The sequence below is a fragment of the Pleurodeles waltl genome, chromosome 6 (genome assembly GCF_031143425.1).
Source record: "Pleurodeles waltl isolate 20211129_DDA chromosome 6, aPleWal1.hap1.20221129, whole genome shotgun sequence".
Taxonomy (NCBI): Eukaryota; Metazoa; Chordata; class Amphibia; order Caudata; family Salamandridae; genus Pleurodeles; species Pleurodeles waltl.
The window spans coordinates 1,248,432,993-1,248,453,912 of record NC_090445.1 but is presented as its reverse complement, the minus strand read 5'-3'; the positions used below and the strand labels follow the sequence as shown (position 1 = coordinate 1,248,453,912).

At 44.1% G+C, this 20,920-nt stretch overlaps 1 protein-coding gene across 2 annotated transcripts in view; it reads right to left on the bottom strand.

Annotated features, from left to right (window-relative positions):
• Window positions 1–3,688: 3,688 nt before the first annotated feature.
• Window positions 3,689–20,920, bottom strand: part of MACROH2A2 (macroH2A.2 histone) — a 95,171-nt gene continuing 77,939 nt past the window's right edge. Inside the window, exon 9 of one of the 2 annotated variants that reach the window (XM_069240555.1) lies at window positions 3,689–4,862. In XM_069240555.1, coding sequence (XP_069096656.1) covers window positions 4,697–4,862 — 166 coding nt within the window. In that variant the 3' untranslated portion in view covers window positions 3,689–4,696. The remainder of the gene's footprint in view (window positions 4,863–20,920) is intronic. The other variant, XM_069240556.1, reaches the window with a different exon arrangement.

Here is a 20,920-nt window from a genome sequence, read left to right as displayed (position 1 = left end):
GTAGCTGATTTTGCCTTCCTGGCATTGGGGTTGGACCACATTCCCCGAGTTATCATACCCATCTAGATGCACAACCCCAGCCTGACGGAAACATCCTCGTTAATGGGTGCCTGTGGGCCGGGCCTGCCCTGCAACAGGTTGTTACTGTTCTAACACAGCACAGCAACAGGTGCTAGAGTTCAACATTAGATCATCCTAATGAGCCTCCACTGCACTAAAAGGCACTCCTTTAATAAAGGCATGTGGAGCCCAGCATGGGGCACTATGGTGAAACATTAGATTGCCCATTCCTACCAGCTGCATTACAGTTCTACCAGCTGGCAACTGGCCCTAAAAAGAGGCAGCAGCTGCTGACATGTCAATAGCGTTTGTTTGAGGTAAGCTTAGCCTACACAATGGCGTTTAGGACAGCACTTACGTGGGACTGGACCTTTGGGGGTTGAAGTTGGTACTTAGTGCATTTATGGTGAAGCCTAGGCTGTGAGCATTGCAGTTTGATTCTCTGCAAGGCATTTCTGCCTGCTGGTGCTCTTCAGTTGCTGATCATAAAGATAGGGTGACATGAGTGCCGTCCCTTCTTAAATGAGCCCTCACCACTTTCGAGCACTTTGCCAACGTTCGAGGCAGTGGTGACCCTCAAAGGGCAGTACACTGCATTGGTAGTGTTGTCCACTTACCACAAGATGGGGATAGCACCAGTGGGCAGGTGGCTGGGTATGTGATAGTAGGCATTCAAGGTCTTATGCGGTTATGAAGGTGCCTTTTTGGAGCAGAGGAACGACATCCTGCACGGTTGTCATGTGGAAATGTACAGAAAAATGTAAAATTGTAAAATGTAAATTAGCACTTGTATAGCGCACTACTCACCCGTTAGGGTCTCAAGGCGCTGTACTCACACCGCTATGGAACCCCTCCTGGCTTTTCCCTGTGAGGCGCCCACTCCTGAGCACCCCCAGGGTGAAGCCAGGCATCCAAGCGCTGTTGGGGCCGTTGTGGAGATTAAGCAAGCTATTGCCCAGAGTTGCAGAGTGGGACCCATGAATTAGATTAGGCACTGAGGCGAGAATTATCTGGTCAAGGGGAATTGAGCCCAAGACCTGCCGAAGCGGGACTTGAACCCTGGTCTTGAGCCAGATCTCTGCTTAGGGTCTGCCGCTCTAACCATTGAGCCACACTTCTCCACAGACAATATATTTGTTGAATACCCTGAGGTCCAAGACTAGCCTTAGGGAGCTATCCTGGTTGGGAATGAAGAAGTAAAAAACCTGACTCCTTTGCCCTGGTGAGGAAGGGGCACCCTCTCTATGGTTCCCTTGAGAAAAGGGCAGCTGCACCTTTTCCTGGAGAAGGCAAACAGGTTCTCTGCTGATGGCACGTGAGCAGCAGCTTGTGAGGGGTTTGTTAATATTTCTAGACAGTAACTGTGACAGACCATCACAAAACCCCACTAATCTGAGGTGATTTCCTCCCAGCGGGGAAGGTAATCTTCAAGTCTCCTCTTGAGACTTGAGCTAGGCAGGCGGAGGTTGCGCAAGTCAGTACTTTGAGGCAGAGGACTTTCAGAGTCTCCTTTACCCCACCTTTGTTACTGCCCCTGTTGGCGCCTTTGGTATACCGTTTGCTGGCTACTGGTGTAAGAACAGTTGCTGCCTCTGACAGAAAAGGGGTTGGTCAGGAAAATTAACCTTTCACTACTGCCTTCGGAAGGAGCCACCTAGTATCTAGTTTCAAGGGCATGCATTGATTTTGTAATGCTGGTGTTCTTGATATTTGCCAGCATCTCATCAATTTGTGGCCCAAACGGGTGTTCCTCATCAAATGGGAAGGTAAGGAGATGCTTGTGGACATCAGGCATAAACCCAGAGATGCAGAGCTAGGTATGACATCTCAAGAGACTAGTATTCGCTAGCCCCACCTCCCGCCCAAACATTGAGTTTGTCTCTCTGAGGCGGTGAGGCCCGAATTAAGGCTCATTTTAGGGAAGCTGGTCCTAGATGGCGCTTTTGGCATAAACTGTGGTGCTAAAGGCCTGGGTGCTGGATTCAACAGTGTCTTTGGAGTTAAACGTGGAGTGGTGTCAAGGCATTTTGGTGGCTTTAGGCTGTGTGGGGCATGAAGGCTGAGAAGGGTCAATCTCTTGGTTGGGTCCTTTGTCGGATATGTAAGCATTCGGCCAGTGCTAACCAGAGGCCGAAGTGTCTGTGACCCTGGTGGTGGCAATGTTTTCTGAAAGGGGTGCAATACTTGACTCAGTCAGGAGTGGTGCTCTGTCCTGCATTAGGCCTCTTGTGAAGCCTGGAGTGTTTGTCAGAACTGAACGTAGTTAAACTCTAAACATGGTCTTCAATGAAGGTGGCTGGGCTTAAAGTTTGTTAGAAATTTCTCTTTTACCTCAGGGTCAGAGGTGCTTGAATATCATGACCTCTGGGCTGGTGTGGCGGTATGTGGGAAGACCGGTGTCCTCCTTTCTCAGCACCAAATGGATCTTGTTCACCGATTGTATTAGTGGTATCGGCAGCGGACTACTGGTTTATCTTGCAGTGCACACAAAGTATTTTCCTTTGTAAGTGGAAGGTCTTCTAGGAGAGTAAAGTGAGGCAAGGTTTGCACAAAGCATGGGTGTGCTTTTGGGAGAAGCAGAGGTAAACAACTTTTGTGTAATGGTCCAATCATGGGTTCATTATATGGCACCGTTGGCAGTTTTGGAGGTGTGCCCATTCTTTCACCCTTTAAGGATTCTCATTCTTCAGTGCCAAAGGTTGATGGAGCGGGCACGCAGCCCCAGCAATTAGAGACTCGGTCACTGGGCATATATCGCCAAAGGGTTTTGGAGAAGGGAAACTCTGCAACAAATTGGTTCTTCCGATGCGGAGTGTTGAAGTTTCCTCAAAGTTTGCTGCCCCCCCCCCCGCAAAATAAACCCAGGACACGGCAAATCTCGTGACCCTGATTATTTTTTACATGGGGGGGGCGGGGACCGATGGGGCGTGTGGGACAAATCCAATGAAACGTGGCATAAGGAAGGGCACATGTGTACTGCCCAAAAATAGTACATCTTGTGACTCAAAAGAGTTCTCTGAAGAAAAAACTTGCAAACATTCAAGCCTGACACTAAATGTCAGAAGTATGCAGAGCATGTGTACATGCAAACATACAACTCCAAATAAAAACAGTGACATCATAGATGTGTCACCTTTGATTTTATCTGCAACATGTGTGAGATCATGATCAGTACATTTTACAAATCACTGAAACTGGTAAATGTCAGTGGTTGTTACATTGAGGAGAGAACCATAACACCTGCCTGGAACTGGAGTTTTTTTTGTAGATTTCTTTTTTTTTAAATAACTGCTGTAAAGAACCAAAACTTGCCTTTTAAGTTTTTCCATCAACATTTTTAGTTTCGTTATGATACACATTCACCTATTACTTGCTTCACACTGGTTCATTTGCTGATCAGAACTTAAGTGTGTAGCATGGTCCAGAGATCAAGTTTTCATTTATGGATCTCGCACTTGAAATACATTTGGGAATAAAAAATAAATAAATAGGAGGATGCAAAAACAACTTAGACTGTAGGAGCCAGCTAGATTTCAAGGAGACGTCTATGTCATATGGATCCAAAAAGACAGACAGCTTAAAGCACAATAGGAAAAAAAAAAAAAAGATTCTAGGCCCATCACACTCATTTTAAATTTAAATCCATTGAATGCATGTATTGCCAAATTGAAGGTTCAAATACAAAAAAGATTAAGTATTTCAAAGCACACCTTAGATCAATGTATAAGTAGTTTCTGAGAGTTTTACTAAGGTATCCATTACATCTAAATGTAACATTTTGTGCTATGTTTGGTGTAACTTCATTCAGTGGTTTTTGCTTTGGTAAAGATCAAATACTCGTATGGAAAATTCTACCACCTTTTTACCCTATGGCCGATATTCTTATACTATACCATATTAACTGTTGGGATGAGAAAGATACCATACATTGCTAACAGTAAAATAATACGCATGAGAACCATATTTTTTCCAACATTTTCTTTACAAAAAAACAAAAACTGCAATATTTAACAAACTACAGAAATGGTTTAAGGAACTGGACAAAACCATTGTGAACACAGTGTGGTCGCTAAAATTATTTTAAACATGGAATGCAGCCAAGTTATTTGACTTTCTTTGTATTCAGTTTTAGGCGCTTAGGCTCTGTTCTACTCCCCTCTCCCGCCCTCCCACCCCTTAAAAAGTACACAAACGGGATAAAACTATTAGAATTAACTTTTTGTTTTTTGTTTTTAAAAAGTAGGACTGTGCAAGCCAAATGCACTACAAAAGGAGTCTAAAACTGTGAGGGAAGAAACAAGTCCATGAAGTGATTATGACTGGTGACCACAAAAAAACAATTCTGGGATTTATAAAAACTGCCAAGGGCACGGTATGTAGAAGATATACAGCGCAACCCAACGTTCCCATCCTTTCTTTTCCATTAACTATAGCCCCACCAACCCAAAGTCTTCAACTGAAAAGCACGCCTTTTATTTAAAAAAAACAAAAAAAACCCTCAAGCTAGTTCACATCCCCACAAGTCGTGAAATAAAAAAATCCTGTTTCTATCAACCACGTCCATTCAATTAACTCTCTTTCTTTAAAAATGTGCCACACTGGATCGGTCCGTTCTATGCTGTTGCCTTTGATCCAGTTACTTGACGTCCAGCTTTGCCATTTCTTGAACATAGATACCAATACTTTCGCTATCATACAGCAGAAAGTAAATGTTCTTCAGTGTGGAAGAGCTAGAACCAACAAAATGACTGGCAATGGCTCGAAGGATCACCTGGGCTGCAGTCTGCTTGGGAAAGCCATTTCTGGGTAGAATTTAAAAAAACAAAAACAAAAACAACAAAAAAACATGGATTAGCATGAATACATTTTGTAAAAGTGCACCAATTGTCTAACCAGAAAATTAATTACAAAACCAGTTACATACCTGCAATTATGGTTTTGCAGGTTGAAACATGCTTTATACAATTTAAATCCACAATTGCCAATTGCGTACCCACCATGCTAGATTAGCCACCCCCCCCCCCCCCCCAACCCACCCACTTTCTACTAACATCATGCAATGGAGAGGGTCATGCGTAAATCTGGATGAGTTTCAAGCTGAAAAAACATAATTACAGGTAACTAGCTGGATTCTTTTGCAGCATGAAATTTCTTCTTGATTCACATGCTTTTCACCGATTATGTAGCAGTATTACCTGCCTTGCGGTGGTGGGTAGAAGAAAGGGAGGAATTAAAAAAAAAAATTTCCAAGTACAGCTTTAAGCTCCTTAATGTGAATGTAAATCAATGCTGTTATGCTTTGTTAAAGTACAACCTGAAGCCCATGTGGCTGCGTTGCATATTTCTTGTTCAGAGACGTTGGTCAGAAAGGCCAGAGTAGCTCCCGTTGTTCTGGTACAATGCGATTTTGTTTAGGGGGAAAGGTTAATTTCCCAGGTTGCAGCACATATGAATAATCTGCACAATCCCTCTAACAATAGTATTCTTAGATACAACCGTCCCTAGGGCGTAAGTAGAATATCCAGCGAATAATTATTGCGTTTTTCTGATAGTATGTGCTGTTTGCATGTAGTACAACACCTCTCTCCTGACATCCAATGTGTGCAGAGCCCTTTTGCTGCATCTGAAGGCTTTTGGAAGACTGGTTTAGTCTTTACGTCGAAAGGCGAGAAGACCTTTGCTATGAATTTTGGGTGTGTTATTATTTCAGTAACCTTGGGTATGGCTACGTAATATTTTTTGAAAATCTGTTTTCAATTTAAGGTGCACGACTAAGGCCTTATATATGGGTTCAAATGGTGCTTTAATTGACCCTGCTAGTACTAGGTTAGGAACCCATTGCAGAGTAAATACATTTCTAGCCTGGAGGAGCTTCCTTGCCCTCCCTGTGAATCTATTGATCAGTGGGACTAAAAAATAAAAAAATTGAGTATGCAGTCCTTTCAGGCAAGCCGCAATGGCTGAAAAATGTACCTTTAGTAAAGCATAAAAAGGTTTACATTTTGTGAGGCATTTGAAATTGAACTATAAATGACTTGATGAGGTATGCACTGCATTTTCTTACTTTGACACCATGTTATGTATCTTTCCACTTGAAGGCCTATCTTCTACTGGCACCTCCCAGTTATTCCCTAACCACATAACGAAATGGTTACTTACCATTAGTAGTAAGTAGTTTTGCAGCCTGAAGAGTTTTCTGGATTCACACGCTGTGCACCTTTTTTTTACCATCTAGTGGTTGGCTCCGGAATTATAGGTTTCCCTTTTATCTGATTGTGTATTCTTTCAAGCGTTGTCGACCACAATTTGGTGTTTGGTCCATCCACTGTATGTTGTCAGACGGCATCCTGGGACTTCCTGTGCATGGTAGCCATCTTCAAATTATTTTTCTATTCTTGTTCTTCTCTTTCTTTCTTTTTTTTAAGTGTATCTTTATATAGGACCTCTTCCCCACCTGTTTATCTTGTTCTCATTTTCGGGGAGGTGGTTGGGCTGCATGTGAATCCAGACAGCTATTTAGGCTGAAAAACTACTCCTACTGTAACCATTTCGTTCTGCAGCATTAATCCTTTTCTGGATTCACATGCTGTGCCTTAGATTATGTAGCGGTTATTCCCTTCCTTGGGTTAGTTGGGGTGAACTGATGAGCTCGCAAACAGATGCTGTAGTACCTTCTGTCCCATATGAGCTTTTTTTATTCATTTGTTTGTCCACCCAATAATCCCTTGTGGACGTGTGTGTGTGGGGGATGCCCATGTTGCGCCTTCTTTCTTGTTGAGTGTGCTATTGTCCGATTAGGTAGACATTTGCCAGCTGAGGGTTAGCATGTTTGTATTGTCTCTATGATCCATTGTGCAATAGTTCCCTTTGCAATGGGTGACCCCCTGCTTGATTTGGCACATGAAACTAACAGTTTGTTTCCTTGCAAAAAACTGTTTGGTTTCCTCTCGGTAGTATACTGTCTTTTCCAGTTGTGTCTATGGATTCTGAAAGAATACTGGCAACTGGATGTTTTGGTTGACATGGAATTTGTTCACCACCTTAGGTAGAAATTGAGGATTTGTACTGAGACCTACCTTGTCCTTGTGAATTTGCATGTATGGTTCCTATATTGTTAGCGGTTGAAGCTGGATTACTCTTCGTAGCGATGGGATTACTATCAGAAAGACTGTTTTTACTGTGGTAAACCAGAACTCTGCTTTGTGCATAGACTCAAATGGTTTTGTCATCAACTGTGTTAACACCGTATTCAAGCTCTAAATTGGGGCTGGTGCTTTCTCTGGGGTCAATTCTTTTGGATCCCTCCAGGAATCTTTTTACCACAGGTGCCTCCAAGGTATTATTGTTTGTGGACCATGAGGTACCTATTCCATTTTGTTGCGTAGCATTGTTTTGTTGTTGGCGTTCTAGCCTCTGTCAGTATTTCCATGGTCCTAGGTGGTAGGTTTAGGTGTCTGAATCCTATGTATCCAAGAGCTGCGCGCGGTCAGATCGAGTATTGCTGATTCTGGGTGGAACACTCCCCCCTTTTGCATTGTGAGCAGATCTCTCTCCACCTTGATCTTCATCATTTGTTCTTTAAACAGCTCGGGAAGATTTGACACCAGGTTTGTTTGGTGCACCATGGGGCTATTAGGATGAGATTCGTCCCTAGTTGCCTGGCCTTCGCCAGTACTTTTGGTATTTTTAGAATTGGAGGAAAGGCATAGGCAAATCTCCTTGACCAGTTTAGTGACGGGACATTCCCTTCTGACTGGGGGTGTTGAAACCTGGAGGCAAAGAGTTGGCATTTTCAGTTGATGCAAACAGGTCGATTGATGGTGCCCCCAAAATCCTGCAGATTTTTTCTAAGCTTTCTTGTTTTATCTCCCATTCATGTGAGCTGCTTTCCTGTCTGCCTATATGTTGTCTTTCCCCAGTAGGTGGTCCGTTTGTAAGTTGATCCGTTGCGGTGTGGTATTGCTCATTTCATATCTCTCGGGCTAGTTTGCTTAGGGTAACTTTCCTTGTGCCCCCTTGTTTGTTCAGGTAGAACATTGTTGTACTGTCTGTCTGGATTAGTACGATTTTGCCGGTTACTTGTGTCTGAAAGGCTTTCAGGGCTAGGAACAATGTCTTCATCTCTAGGAAGCTGATGTGTTTTAATGAATCTGCCTTGTTCCACTGGCCTCCAATTTTCAAGTTGCCGGTGTGTGCTCCCCATTCCTTGTGAGACGCATCAGTTGTAATGGTCACCAGTAGAGGAGTCGTCATGAAAGGTCTCCCCTTGGTTATGTCTTTGGATGCCCACCATTGTATCTTTCTCTGTATTCTGTTACAACCACTAGATCTTCCCAACTCCCAGTGGCTTGTGACCAGCTGTTGTCTAGCCATTCCTGGAATGGGCACATGTGTAGTCTTGCATGGATTATAAGGGGGATGCATGATGCCATCATGCCCATTAGTTTCATGACTGTCCTCACTGTCAGAGATGACCCACTCTGGTAAAGGTGAGTTTGCTCTGATTGAGTAGGGTATGTGTGCGCGCGTTTCTCGCATCCATTGTTGCTCTCCTAGGAAAATCTTCTCCAGTTGTGGTCCTGGGGATGATTTCTTGTGGTTTATGACGAACCCCATTTTTTGTAGGATTGTGGTCACTGTTTGAGTGCTCCTTTTACATATCTCCTTTAAATTTGCTTATATCAGCCAGTCTTCCAGGTAGGGGTATACATGAATCCCCTTCCTTCTTAGGAATGCTGCGACTTTGCCAGGCATTTTGTAAAAACCCTTGGTGCCAACTTTACTCCAAAGGGTAAGAACTTTAATTGATAGTGAATCTTCAAGTACAAATCTGAGGTACTTTTTGTGTGCTGAATTCATGGATACAAGCAAATAGGCGTCCTTTAGATATATGGTTGACATTTAGTCAACGCTTTTATAGGAGTGCAATTACCTCTTGTAGGGTTGTCATTTTGAAAAGTTGTGCGCAAATGAATTTGTTTATAAATCTGAGATCCAGAATCAGCCTTGGTGCAAGGCCTTGCTTTGGTGCCAGAAAGTAGGGTGAAAAATGTCCCTTCTACTCCTTTGTTGGTACCCGATCTATTGCATGTTTATGCAGATGTTGGACTTCTTTACTTAGTTGTACTGGTTCTGTTTTCTGATATCATAACTTCCTTGGTGGGTTTGGTGTGAGTGGGGTTGTGAGTTCTATACAGTTGCCATAGCTTACCATGCTTAAAACCTAATTGTCTGTGGTAATCTTTGCACATTCTTGTGGGTACTGTGTTATTCTGCCTCCCACCGGTGTTGTGTGTGGACATTGGGCTATTGCAGAGTCACTCAGAGTCCTCCCCTGGAGGAATGGTCTCTAGCTCTCCCTCTAACCCAAAAGGGCTATCTTGCGGGATGTTGCCAATGCTAGTATCTGGCTTGTTGAAACATCTGTTCTGTACTGCCCTGGGCCTGTTGCTGCTGTTGACTGTCGCAAAGGGTCTCCTTCCTGTGGATCTTCTAAGGTATTTCCTCCCCTCCTGAAGGTGCCTTTGTCTTGGAGAGCACCCATTGCCTCTGCTGTCTCACTGACCTTCTTAATCTCATGTAAGGACTCCTCTACCTCTTGACCAAACAAGGCATCTCCAGTGAAGGGTTGGTTTATGATGGGAGGTCTGGACTTCTGACGTGAAGCAAGAGATTCTGAGCCATGCATGCCTCCTCAGGGTTGCTCCTGTACACATTTGTCTAATTGCTGTGTCTCAGCAGCATTCAGTCCTGATTTTAGGGAGGTGTTGGCAATGTTTTTTCCCCTCATGGATGATTGCTTTCACCATCATTCTTACCTTTTCTGGGGGCCTTTTCATTAGCTCATCAATCTCGCTCCACTGTTGGTGGCCATATCTATTGAGGAAGGTGTTTGGTGTTTTCTACACGCCATTGTGTTGCCTCCACTCTATCTTCCTCCTTACCACGTCCAGACTTATGCTGCCCCTTTCTGGAGGAAGGCCTGTAGAGTTGTGTGCATTGCTCCTCCTCCTTGCAGTAGCAACGATGATGGGGCCCGCCACTGTGTTCCCCTGGATGTATTTGGGGCCCTTTGAAGGTTTACACTTTTCCACCTCTGGTGTCACCCAATGTGCTGCAGCAGGTTCCTTGAAGGCCTCCTTGCACTGGTCCAGTATGCTGGGTAGCATTGGGAGATACAGGTTCCCCTTGCTTGATGGCATTAGGGTTTCTAGAAGGAAGCCTGGTCTCTCTTTTCTTCCTTCTAGAGGCACACCACTTATTTCAGCTGCCCTCTTTATCAGGCTGTTGTAGACTGACGTCATTGGTGGGTGAAGGCCTCGAGGGATAGCTGTTGACCTCTTCTTCTGGGCTCTCCAGGTCAAGGTCATTCCATTCTTCCTTGAAGCTCCCTGCTACTTCTTACCCTTTTGGGTTGTAGAAATCCTCCTTCTGCTGTATCTTTATGGGGCTATCGGGTTGCCAGCGCCTTTAAGACAGCGCATTGCTCGTCTGTGCTCGTCAAAGACTTAGCTGGGAACCTGAATTGCTTCAGCCCGTTTAACTCCTTTTTGCTTTGAAGGAGCACTGCCATTTCTGCCTCTACTAGATACCTCTTTCTTGCCTCCAAGACCTTTTTGACATCCTTCGTCATCTAGGGTCTCTTTCTTGGCATCAGTTCTTCCTCCAACAGTTTTGGGTTTTCTTTCCCCATGCAGGTTGTTGCCTGTTTCGACACTCTGCCTTTCTTGGTATTCCTGGTCTGGTATGCGTGGGCCTTCTTTGGTCGGGGGTGACCCTCGATCAGCATTTTCTTGGACATTGGGAGTGCCTTATGCAACTTTCTTTGGGGGAATCTGGTCCTCTGAGGTTTTCAATGGTCTTTTTACCTTCTTGAGTCTTTTCAACATCCTTCGTCACTTTCTTCAGCGTGCATTTTTTCTCTGCGCCCCCTCGAGAATTTCCATGTCCAACCATCCATGGGTCGATTCTGCAACCCCAACCTGCTCTTAATTGTTGCTGTGTAGGCCTAGGTCCTTCAGGTACGTTTGAAGTTTCTGGCTGTGCATTGTTGTATGGTGTTTAGCGCTCTACTTTTGGCGCACCTTGATTGTTTTCAGTAGGAATGCAGCTCCGGCCATGCAGTTCATGTCCCCATGGTCTTTCAGCAGGCAGAGGTTGCAGACTTCGTGCGGGTCGCACCGGGTCAATTTATGGTGGAAGTTGGGGGAGATTTTAAAGGGGGTGTTTTCTATGACCCCTACCTTGCTTCATTCTGCTGCCACATGCGAACTCCATCTGCATCCCTTGTGATCAGACTGGCAGTTCCCTTCTCTGTCGCTCTTCCCTTATTTCGTTTGGAGATTTTCTTTTCCAAAAACCTTGATTTTTGCTGGATTCTTTGACATTATCCCAAAAAACTTCAGAACTCCTCCCTTTGCTTCCAGACTCAACGGCGGAAAAAATAACCGGAGGATGGCTACCATGTATTGGAACTTTCAGTGAGCAGTCTGACGTCACACAGGGTACTGACCAAGCGCCAAATGGTGGTTGACTAGGTGTAGAAAGGAGAGGGAAAAAAAAAAAAAAAAAAAAAAAAAAAAAAACCAGAACAAAAAAGGGAACAGACAATTCTGGACCAACCCACTAGATGGCAGCATAACATACATCAAAGTGAATCCTGAAAAGGATTCATGCTGCAAAACATGGCGTTCAGTAGATTCAGGGGATTTAATTCGGCAAAATCAGGAACCATGTGTCAATTGCATCTCCCCAGGATTTGGAGGTCCAGTACAGCCCCGTGTTGCATGGTTAGGGTCCCTGTGCAGGAAAAGTTTGACATAGTAGCTGTAGATGTGAGAACCAGGGCTGTCAAGGCCTCTTAGGGAGCAATGAAACTCATTGTCATGTTGGAGAGGCTGAGCTTTTCTAGAACTGAGAAACAAATCTCTTACCAGCTTTTTGACAGGACACGTACCAGTTTTGACAGGATGTTCACTAGTGATTGTGAACGATAGTGCCTGGATGTAAAGTACTGCCAGTTTTCATTTTCTGGTGTTGCAAAGGTCTACCTATAGTTTTATCCACTGCTGAAAAGGTGTGCCTCCTAAAGACTGCTTTTTGTACCAGTTGTGTGTACAACTTGTTTGTCTGCTTAGCCCATATACTTGTACGTTTTCCATTCCTGAGACAGTATTTGCAGTTAGTGAAATGTTCATTGCAATTGACATTTCTAAACATTTTGGGTATGATACTGTAGTAATGTCCGTATTGGCCCGAGTTGATTCCCCTGTTTTTTTATTTTGTTTTGAGCTTTTCGCATTGCACATTTTACTTGTTGTACATTTTAGAATTTAGCTACATCATGTTTTTAGCAGTATTATTTTTTTATGTATCAGCTTACACAATATTATTCTGCATGGTGCATGATGCTTATTTGACACAACCAGGAACACTGTGTCCAAGGCTACATACAGAAAGATATTCTGGATGCTGTGCTGCCAGCTTCTAATACCAAGTCAAAGCATCACGTCAGAGCTGCTTCTTTGAACACAGTGCAGTTTTATTATATAAGCAATGCAGAGAGGGAAGTGTCAGAGGAGCATTCCAGCCATGACCACCTCAGGACCTATGCTCGACAATGCACCTTTACTGGTGCTGATCCAGCAGCCTCCTGACGAGGACTGCCGTTCATCACACCTGCAGACTCCTGACACCAGTTTCAGGTACAATGCTAGGGCTAATCCCTTGAATTGGGCAGGGCAGAAGGAGACACCCAAAAATGTGCTCTTTAGGTTAATTAGGGCTAAGTCAGAATCGATTACATTTCTAGAACCAATAAACAATGGTGGGAATGTTCATTGTTTTCACCATGTACATAATGCGGTTTGTTTTGCTCCGTTTTGTCTGCCTAATTATCACAGATAATTCTCGTTATACAGGATTACATTTCAATAAATGCATTGAAAACTCATCACATATCCTCTTTGTGTTTTCACCTTGGAATGCATGAGTTAATATGACGAAAGATTGAGATCGGTTCACATGACTGCTCTCGGAAGATAGTCAAGGTTCAGGCTGCCACAAATCACCTTCTCCCTGTAAGGTTAGAGGTTCAGGAGAGGCACTGTGAGCTAGTCAGGAAACCGGCAGTTTCTGATGGTGTGGAAAGACTCGGTACCCTTCACCACAATACTGCTCCTGCATGTTTAGGTAAAGCATTGCTGTTGTGCGGTCTGTTAAAAATTGCACATATTTCCCCTCCACATTGCTTTGGAAGACCTTAGGAAGATTGCTTTCAATTCCAGGAAGCTGATGTGTCTGGTCATGTCATGTGATGTGCACGACCCACTTATCTTGAGTGTCCCTATGTGTGACCCCCAACTCACTAGTGCGGTGTCCGTGGTGGTTATGCTTGTGGGAGTGATGCCATGAAGGCCCTACATTCTTCCCCACCTTCATCCCAGTCCCTTGCTGACCTTGTCTATATATCTCCTAGATCTTGCAAGCCTGTTGCTGCGCTAACTGATTATTCATCCACTACTGGTCTGGTCTCATATGCAGTCTCTTGTTAGAAACGAGGTGAACGTACAAAGCCATTATTCCTAGGAGTTTCATTTCCTTTCTCACCAGAAAACTGATATCTGGTAGAGAAAAATTTGGGTTAGCATGGCCTGGATTTTGATTAGTCTGCTACACCATAGCTAAGTGTGTGTCGAGTTTTGAGACTAAAAAAAGGCGCCATTGGTACTGGGGTGAGGTAGATTTTTCACAATTTACTAGTAACCCTAGCGTGTGTAGAAGAGATACTACCCTTTTTATGATATCCTGACACAGCTGGAAGGAGTCCGATTTTGCTGCTTGGTAAATATCCTTAGTGCAGACTTTGTGAGTAATAGAACTTTAAATTAACAAACCTTAGATACAAATGTCTGATATGAAATGGAATATGAAAGTAAGCGTTTGAGATCACTGTTGCCAAATTGTCACCCTTGTATAGCTAAGGCAGAACAAAGTGTCTTTTTTTGGGCAGGGGTGGGGTCCTCTTTAAAAGTTGGTCCATATACTTAAAAGGTTTTCCACGCTTATTATTATTATTTTTTTAATTTCTTCCAGCGTTTGGTCCAGTTCTGGCCCAAACAACTGGCTCCCTGTCAGAGGCATTTCAATAACATTGGCTTGTACCTTGGGGTTAAAGTCCTGAGATGCGCAAAAATGCATGTCTCCTCAGGACTAGTCCGGTTGCCCACTTTCTGCTTACAGTATCACTTTTTAACCTTCTTGTGATATTCTTCTGGGACATGTGACAGTCTATCACATCTTCCCAAACTGATGGACATGCTTGTTCAATAGGGTGTTAAGAGTTCACAATGTACCATTGTGTGGTAGCTGCTATTTCCATATTCTCCCCACCACAAGCTTTTTACTTTCCTTGAATGACGGCAGCCCCACGAATGCTGGAAACATGGCCCATTTCCTAGCTCTTGAGGCAATAGGAGAACAAAGTCCAACCTGACTGTGTAATATATTTTGGGTCTTTAGTGAAAGCTAAACATTTCTTATCAATGTGTGGAGTGACTGCCTTTGTCGTAGTCAGCCATTAGAACACCACCTTACTCTACTGAACAATGTTGTGAAGCACAGGGAGCAGCTGTTTTTCTTGCAAACTGGGATGAAAGTTTCCAAAGGAAAGCATGCATCCGCTTTCTTCACCTCAATCTCTACACCAAAAGCCCATGCAGCCCTTTTCACAACAGCACCATACATCAATACATCAGCAGGGGATGGCATTCAGGGATATACTTCAATTTCCTCCTAAGGCAAGTCAGGCTCGAAATCTTCACACAATGCTTGCTCATGTGGCTTGTTGGATTCAATGTTTTCAGGGTCTGCGCTAAGATATTCCTTTACCTCCATGTCTGCATCCTGATCACCCCGGCCCCTTCTGACGAATGATTGTGTTGGCCATTTAGTGACTAAAAGGCTGAACTTTTAGAGTTATGGCTTTCTCAAAAGATTGTTCTGCACCAAGTTTTCTATTACAGTCTCCACTGCCCTCTTCTTCCTTTCAATGCCTATTTTGTTGGAGGTTTTTGGTTCCCCTCAGACTATTTCCTTAGAGGATGCCTGTCCCTCCATGCCTTTCGACAATCAATGGGCCTCAAAAGTTGAGGTGCCACCTTTCAGTATATCCTTACCAGTGAGTTTTTGTTTTCCAGAAGGATGGGAAGTTTCTAGTGTTCCGTCAACTTTTTTTTTTCTTTGGCGTTTAGGGCTTCATTTTTTCTGAATCTAGAATTTCACTCAAAGGCCTGGCCTAGGGTGCTTTGGGTGTGTGCAAGGATGACTTTTCTTCTTTGGCGTATCCAGTGCTTTATGTGCATGTGGCACCGAGGGTTTTGGAGATTACCTACATTGTTTTTTTTTTTTTCAACCTCGTATACCTAGAGTTCTTGGTGGTCCCCCAGAGTCTCCTCTACCTCAAACACTTCATGGTCAGAAAAACCTATCTCCTCTATCCACAGAGCACCTTTTCTGTTTTTCCATCTTGGATAGTCCTACTCATCTGTATTCGTGCAATATGCTCAAAAGGATTTTATCCCCGTGTACCAGAGTTTTTGGTCCAAAATAAGCGCATGAGACGCATCTGCAGACTTATGGTCTCATGACCGAACATTCAGATGGTGTGTTCATTGTTCAGTTTGAACTTCAGAGGGCAGTTAGCACAAAACTTGTGCTCATGATATAAATTGGCTTCACGGAAACCCAGGGATCCCACTTAGTCACACTGTCAATGCCTTTAACACTGAGGGCCCAGATGACGGGGGAGTTTTCACTGACAGCTGTGCCAATGTCCTCACAGTTGCTGAGGTCTACATTGTCATCAAAAGGGTGTTCGTCATTTAAGTTATATTTATCAATGGAGTCTTTGTCCTCATCAACAGTGCTTAAATGCACTGTGTCTTGCCATTGCAGACAGTGGCATTGTTGACAATGTTCTCTATAAAGGGGCTGTGCGGTATATCAGACAAACATCTACCAAAGTATGTCTGACAGACCCTCCCCTAACTGATCTGCCAACATTTTTTCAGTCAGGCAAGAGATGTATGGCCCTTTGAGGCATAACCAAAGGGTGCTTAGCTGATAATCTTTTTAGGTGCCCAATTTTCAGTTTTTGCAGTAATGTCAGAGGGAGCTCTTGAAAGACAAACCACTAGGTGAAGCTGTTTTAAATGCTAATAGTAGATGTTCTTCCAGGTCTGGGAGTATCTTGTTGCTGCAGATCTTACAAACTGTACTTTTTTTTTTCTCCAGTGAATGCTCATCCTTATGTAGAAACATCAGGCACTTAATAGGTGGGCCCTTCACAAATTTATTTTGGCTCCATAGGACTTACATACATTGAAGAGGCTTTTGATGTGGCAAATGTCTGAGATTAGCCATACAACCACAAAAATGATATTGAGATTCATCTTCTGAGGAAGGATGAATAGCCCAGAGACCATAAAAGTAGGAATGTACTCGAAAAGTTCACACTTAGGATAGTAATCCTTTACTTTTCCCCTTCATTCGATGTAGGTCAGAAAATCAACAGGTGACCCTTAAAGAGGGAGACGAGTTGTGAGCCTCTCCAGATAACTAGCTCAAGTTCAAGTAATAAAATCGGGTGGATAGATTACAAATATTTGAAGGCTGTTTAAGGTTATTTAACTTTATGTGCATACTGATATATTTGCATTGATTGCCAACTGCTCCCAGCCTGACAGCAAAGATAATTCAAGCATGTTAATTTATGAAATATCCAGTGCTGGAGAACTGCCACCTTCAGGTAGAAACCATGTCCCTTCAATCATGCTTGCAGCACTGGTTAGTGGCATCTGTCACTTTTTAATCAAAGGAATTGAAAAGGTAAGTAAGCATTTATCTTAGCAGATGAACATTTATATGGATTTTCAGCTTTTTAGAAATAAAGTGCAACTAGTCTAACTAGATAAATGCAAATAAGGAGGAACTAGTTTTAATAAACAACCACTCTCCAAAGAGTCAACATATTTCAACTTGTGCAATCTTTAATTCACTGTAAAGATACGTGTCTAAGAAAACTGCATTTCTAGGCGAAAACAGGGAATCAAGAAATTAACTTGAATGTATTGTATTGTTCCATACTCTGGTAATCCTTATTAATGATGGATAAAACATTTTGGACTGTTAAAATCAGTTAGCACTATACTGCCATCTAAAGGAAATTTCCAAAATGGTCAAATCTACATGTACTTCGTTTCACTTTTCCCACTAGACGTTTGGATCTATACGGCCTCGATGCACTCGGTACTATGCTAGCCCGCACAAAATAAAAGGTTGCCCTAAAAGTTAATAGAGAGGGCAAATATTTTAAACAAAATCAAATTCAATTGTCTGCTCAAATTAAAACCTGAAATTACATTTAGGTGGCAATTCAGTTTTTACTTCTTGTGCAACCCTGTTGTAGATAAAAGGTTGAAGGATTCATCCACACACCCTGCCTTGTTTTTCTCATCAAATACAGAAGCGATCAGCACCAGCAATGTCCCCTTACTTGACAGAATGGTAGCGATTTTCACCAGTTGAACTAAACATCACCAATAAAGGGAATGGATTCCTAATGTACATAATTGTGTTTAATTGCCCCATAAAGGTCTGTGTCAGTGTTCTGAAGAGATTTGCTAGCTAGATTTTCCTTGTAAACTACTATTGTGATTAATTTACTAGGCTTACATTAAAGTAGTGACCGTAGTGCCCCTGAGCCTTCAGTGTGGGACAGATCCATTGCTTAAAGCGGAGGAGCCTTAACTTTTTTACAGGTCTTGGATAATAACCAGACCGAGGCAGCCTGGATGTGGACTCACTTTTTGCTTGGTTATCTGATGTACTTTTGACAGACAGTGCACTGGATTCCTGCTAACCAGGTCCCCAGTGTCCGATTTCTTTCCCTAAAGCTGTGCAATAGTTACCAAATTGGCCATACCTTTAGCACCCCTGTAAGTACCTAGTAAATGGTGACCCTGGTACCTAGGGCATGGGTACCAACGAGGATCCCAAAGGGCTGCAGCATGTATTGTGCTACCTTCATGGACCCTTCACCTAGCACAAGCAGACTGCCATTGCTGGCTGCATGTCTTGGTGCAGAAAAATAGTGAAAACACGACATGGCACACAGCCTGTGTGTCATGTCCCCTAACACTGCATGCAATATATGTAAGTCACCCCTCTAGCATGCCTACAGCCCTACGGCAGGGTGCATTATATCACATGTGAAGGAATATCTGCATAAGCAGATAGTTGGGCCTATGTCTACCAATTCTCAGACATAATGAGCTCACAGGGAAGCCATTTCAAGTACATGTGCTGGATACTGGTCAGTACGAGTTCCACAGCTACATGATGGCTTCACTGAAAACCAGGACATCTGTTATCAAACATCCAGAATTAATTAGCCCCCACTTATTATTACATGCATCCAAGGGCACCTTAGAGGTGCCCCCTGACAACCTACCTTCTACCTGTGTGCTGGCTGACTAGTTTTAACTATCCTCACACCAACTGACAGGTGTTTGACTTCCAAGGGTGAGAGCCGTTGTTCCAAGGCAGACAGGATCAAAGTCTGTTCTGGCAGGGGTGTTAACACACCCCTCCCAACAGGATGACTTGCAAATCTGCAATTCAAGGCACGCTGCTTCAAAGAAGCTCACTGCCCTTGGTATGCAGATCTGGCTTCCCAAAGAAGGGAGGTGCCGATGCCCCTTCTCCAGGCCCATACGGCACCTGGACAGGCAGGAAAGTTGGTATATCAGTCTCACCCCCAAGGTGAGCTGCCTGATCTGGACACAACATTTAGAAATCTGCCATCCTGGTGTTGACCGAATTAGGAACTCTAGGACAGGGTTATGCCCACTTTCCAAACGGCGTGGCAATATAAGGGGTGTAGTGACCACCTGGGAGGACTGTGTCTTCAACAAAGACCCAGAAACTCCAGTGAAGCAGATGAGTTATTTCACTGCAGACACCCCAAGAGACATGAGGACTCTGGACCTCCAAAACCTGACACCATAAAGTACCACTGTACCTGTGATGCCTAGCCAGAGCAGAAGTGGGCCAATGGTGTCCTTGTGGTCCCATGGCCCTCCAAAGAGGTAGCTGTAAACAAAGCCATAAATCAGACTATCTTGGCCACATTTGGTCTGCCCGACTGTGCCTCCTGGTGCAGAGCACAAGGGAGGGTGGCTTGTAATTGCATATAGCATAGCCCCCTAGAGCTCCTTACATCAGGGTCTGCAACAAAATTAGCAGTGTTATCTGCACACCACAAAATAGTTTGTATGACCGTTGGAATAAACTGTGACTGCTTGACATTTCCTGCTTTGTCAGATGTGTCGGACATTTCCTAATAAGTACTTCAGTGGAGTTGTAAATTAAGCTGCTACCTCCACTTTTGTCCCAACAAGAATAAAAGGAAGATTCCCCATCTAGAAGGCCCTGCACCCAGATGTAACCTGAAGTCACCTAGGAAAGCTTTGTATGGTGTCCCTGCTCTTCCAGCTCTGCTACCCACATGCAACTCTGCTAAAGCACCTCCTTCCAAGCACTTCGTGCCCACTGCTGTTCCAGTGCTGGGACCCTCACCTAGCTCTACAAGGGCTCCGCAATCCTTTGAGACAATGCCCACTTCTGCTCCTTACTGGGACCCCACTCACAGCTCCATCAGTGCACCTCAGTACACACACAAGCCCTCAGCTGTGCCAGTGCCACAACCCCACACGTTGTTGGCCTAAGCCCCTCAGCCGTACACCCATGCCAGAACCCCACACAAGTGGTTTGCCAAGGCACCTCAGTTCTTGCAGTCAGTACACTCTGCTGTTCCATTACATGGACCTCGGGTGCAGCTCCATCAGTGCACCTCAGTTCACACACTCTAAGCCCTCAGCCTTGCCAGTGCCAGAACCACACACAAGCTGTCTGCCAGAGCACCTCAGTTCTTACAATCCGTGCACTCTGCTGTTCCAGTACTAGCACCTAGGGCGCCAATCCATCAGTGCACATCAGTTCTACCCTGGAGAGGTCACTTCTTTTCCTATACCGGGATCCCACTTGCATACAGTTCCATTACAGCAGCTCAATTCTAATGTTTAGTCCCACTACCAAGCCAGTACTGGACCCAAAAGAGCAAAACACAGCTCAGCCAGTGCACCACAAGTCTAACATCCAACACCACGGTTAACGGGAACCACTCCAGCAGAATCCATCAATTCGAACATTCAGAGCACATTTTTTTCTCAGCAAAAAGGGTCATACACATGCCCTTCAGGACTCCTCGCTCATGTGGTTCAGAGGCCATGCCACTCCCATATTGGGCCCCACTCGCAGCTTCACCAGGGAACCTCCAGGCTAACGCTGTGAGGCACTGGCATGCCAGCACTAGGTTCCACACATAGCTCAACATACCTCACTTCTGACCTTGTGTGCTTGTTACTATTCCAGTACTGCAGCCCACATACAACTGTCAGTTCAACTGAACCCTAACCTACAGCACCCCAATATTCCAATACCAGGAATTACAATGCACTCAGTTTCTCATTCCTCCCCCACTGCCTTTGTTATTCCAGCACAGGGCCAAGACACAGCTCTGCCTACAAAACCCCATACTGATCTGAAGTGCACCAATATTGCTGTATTGGGGTTCACATACAACTATACTAATTACTAATGCAACGCCTGTGTTGCAGTGCCCCCTGCTGTTCCACAATCTGACTTCTGTTTGAGAATGTGGAGGAGCCAATTAAATCTATTCTTAGCTGCCATCTTTATTTGGGAGGATCCATTTCACCTCTCATTCCGCTCTTTCCTT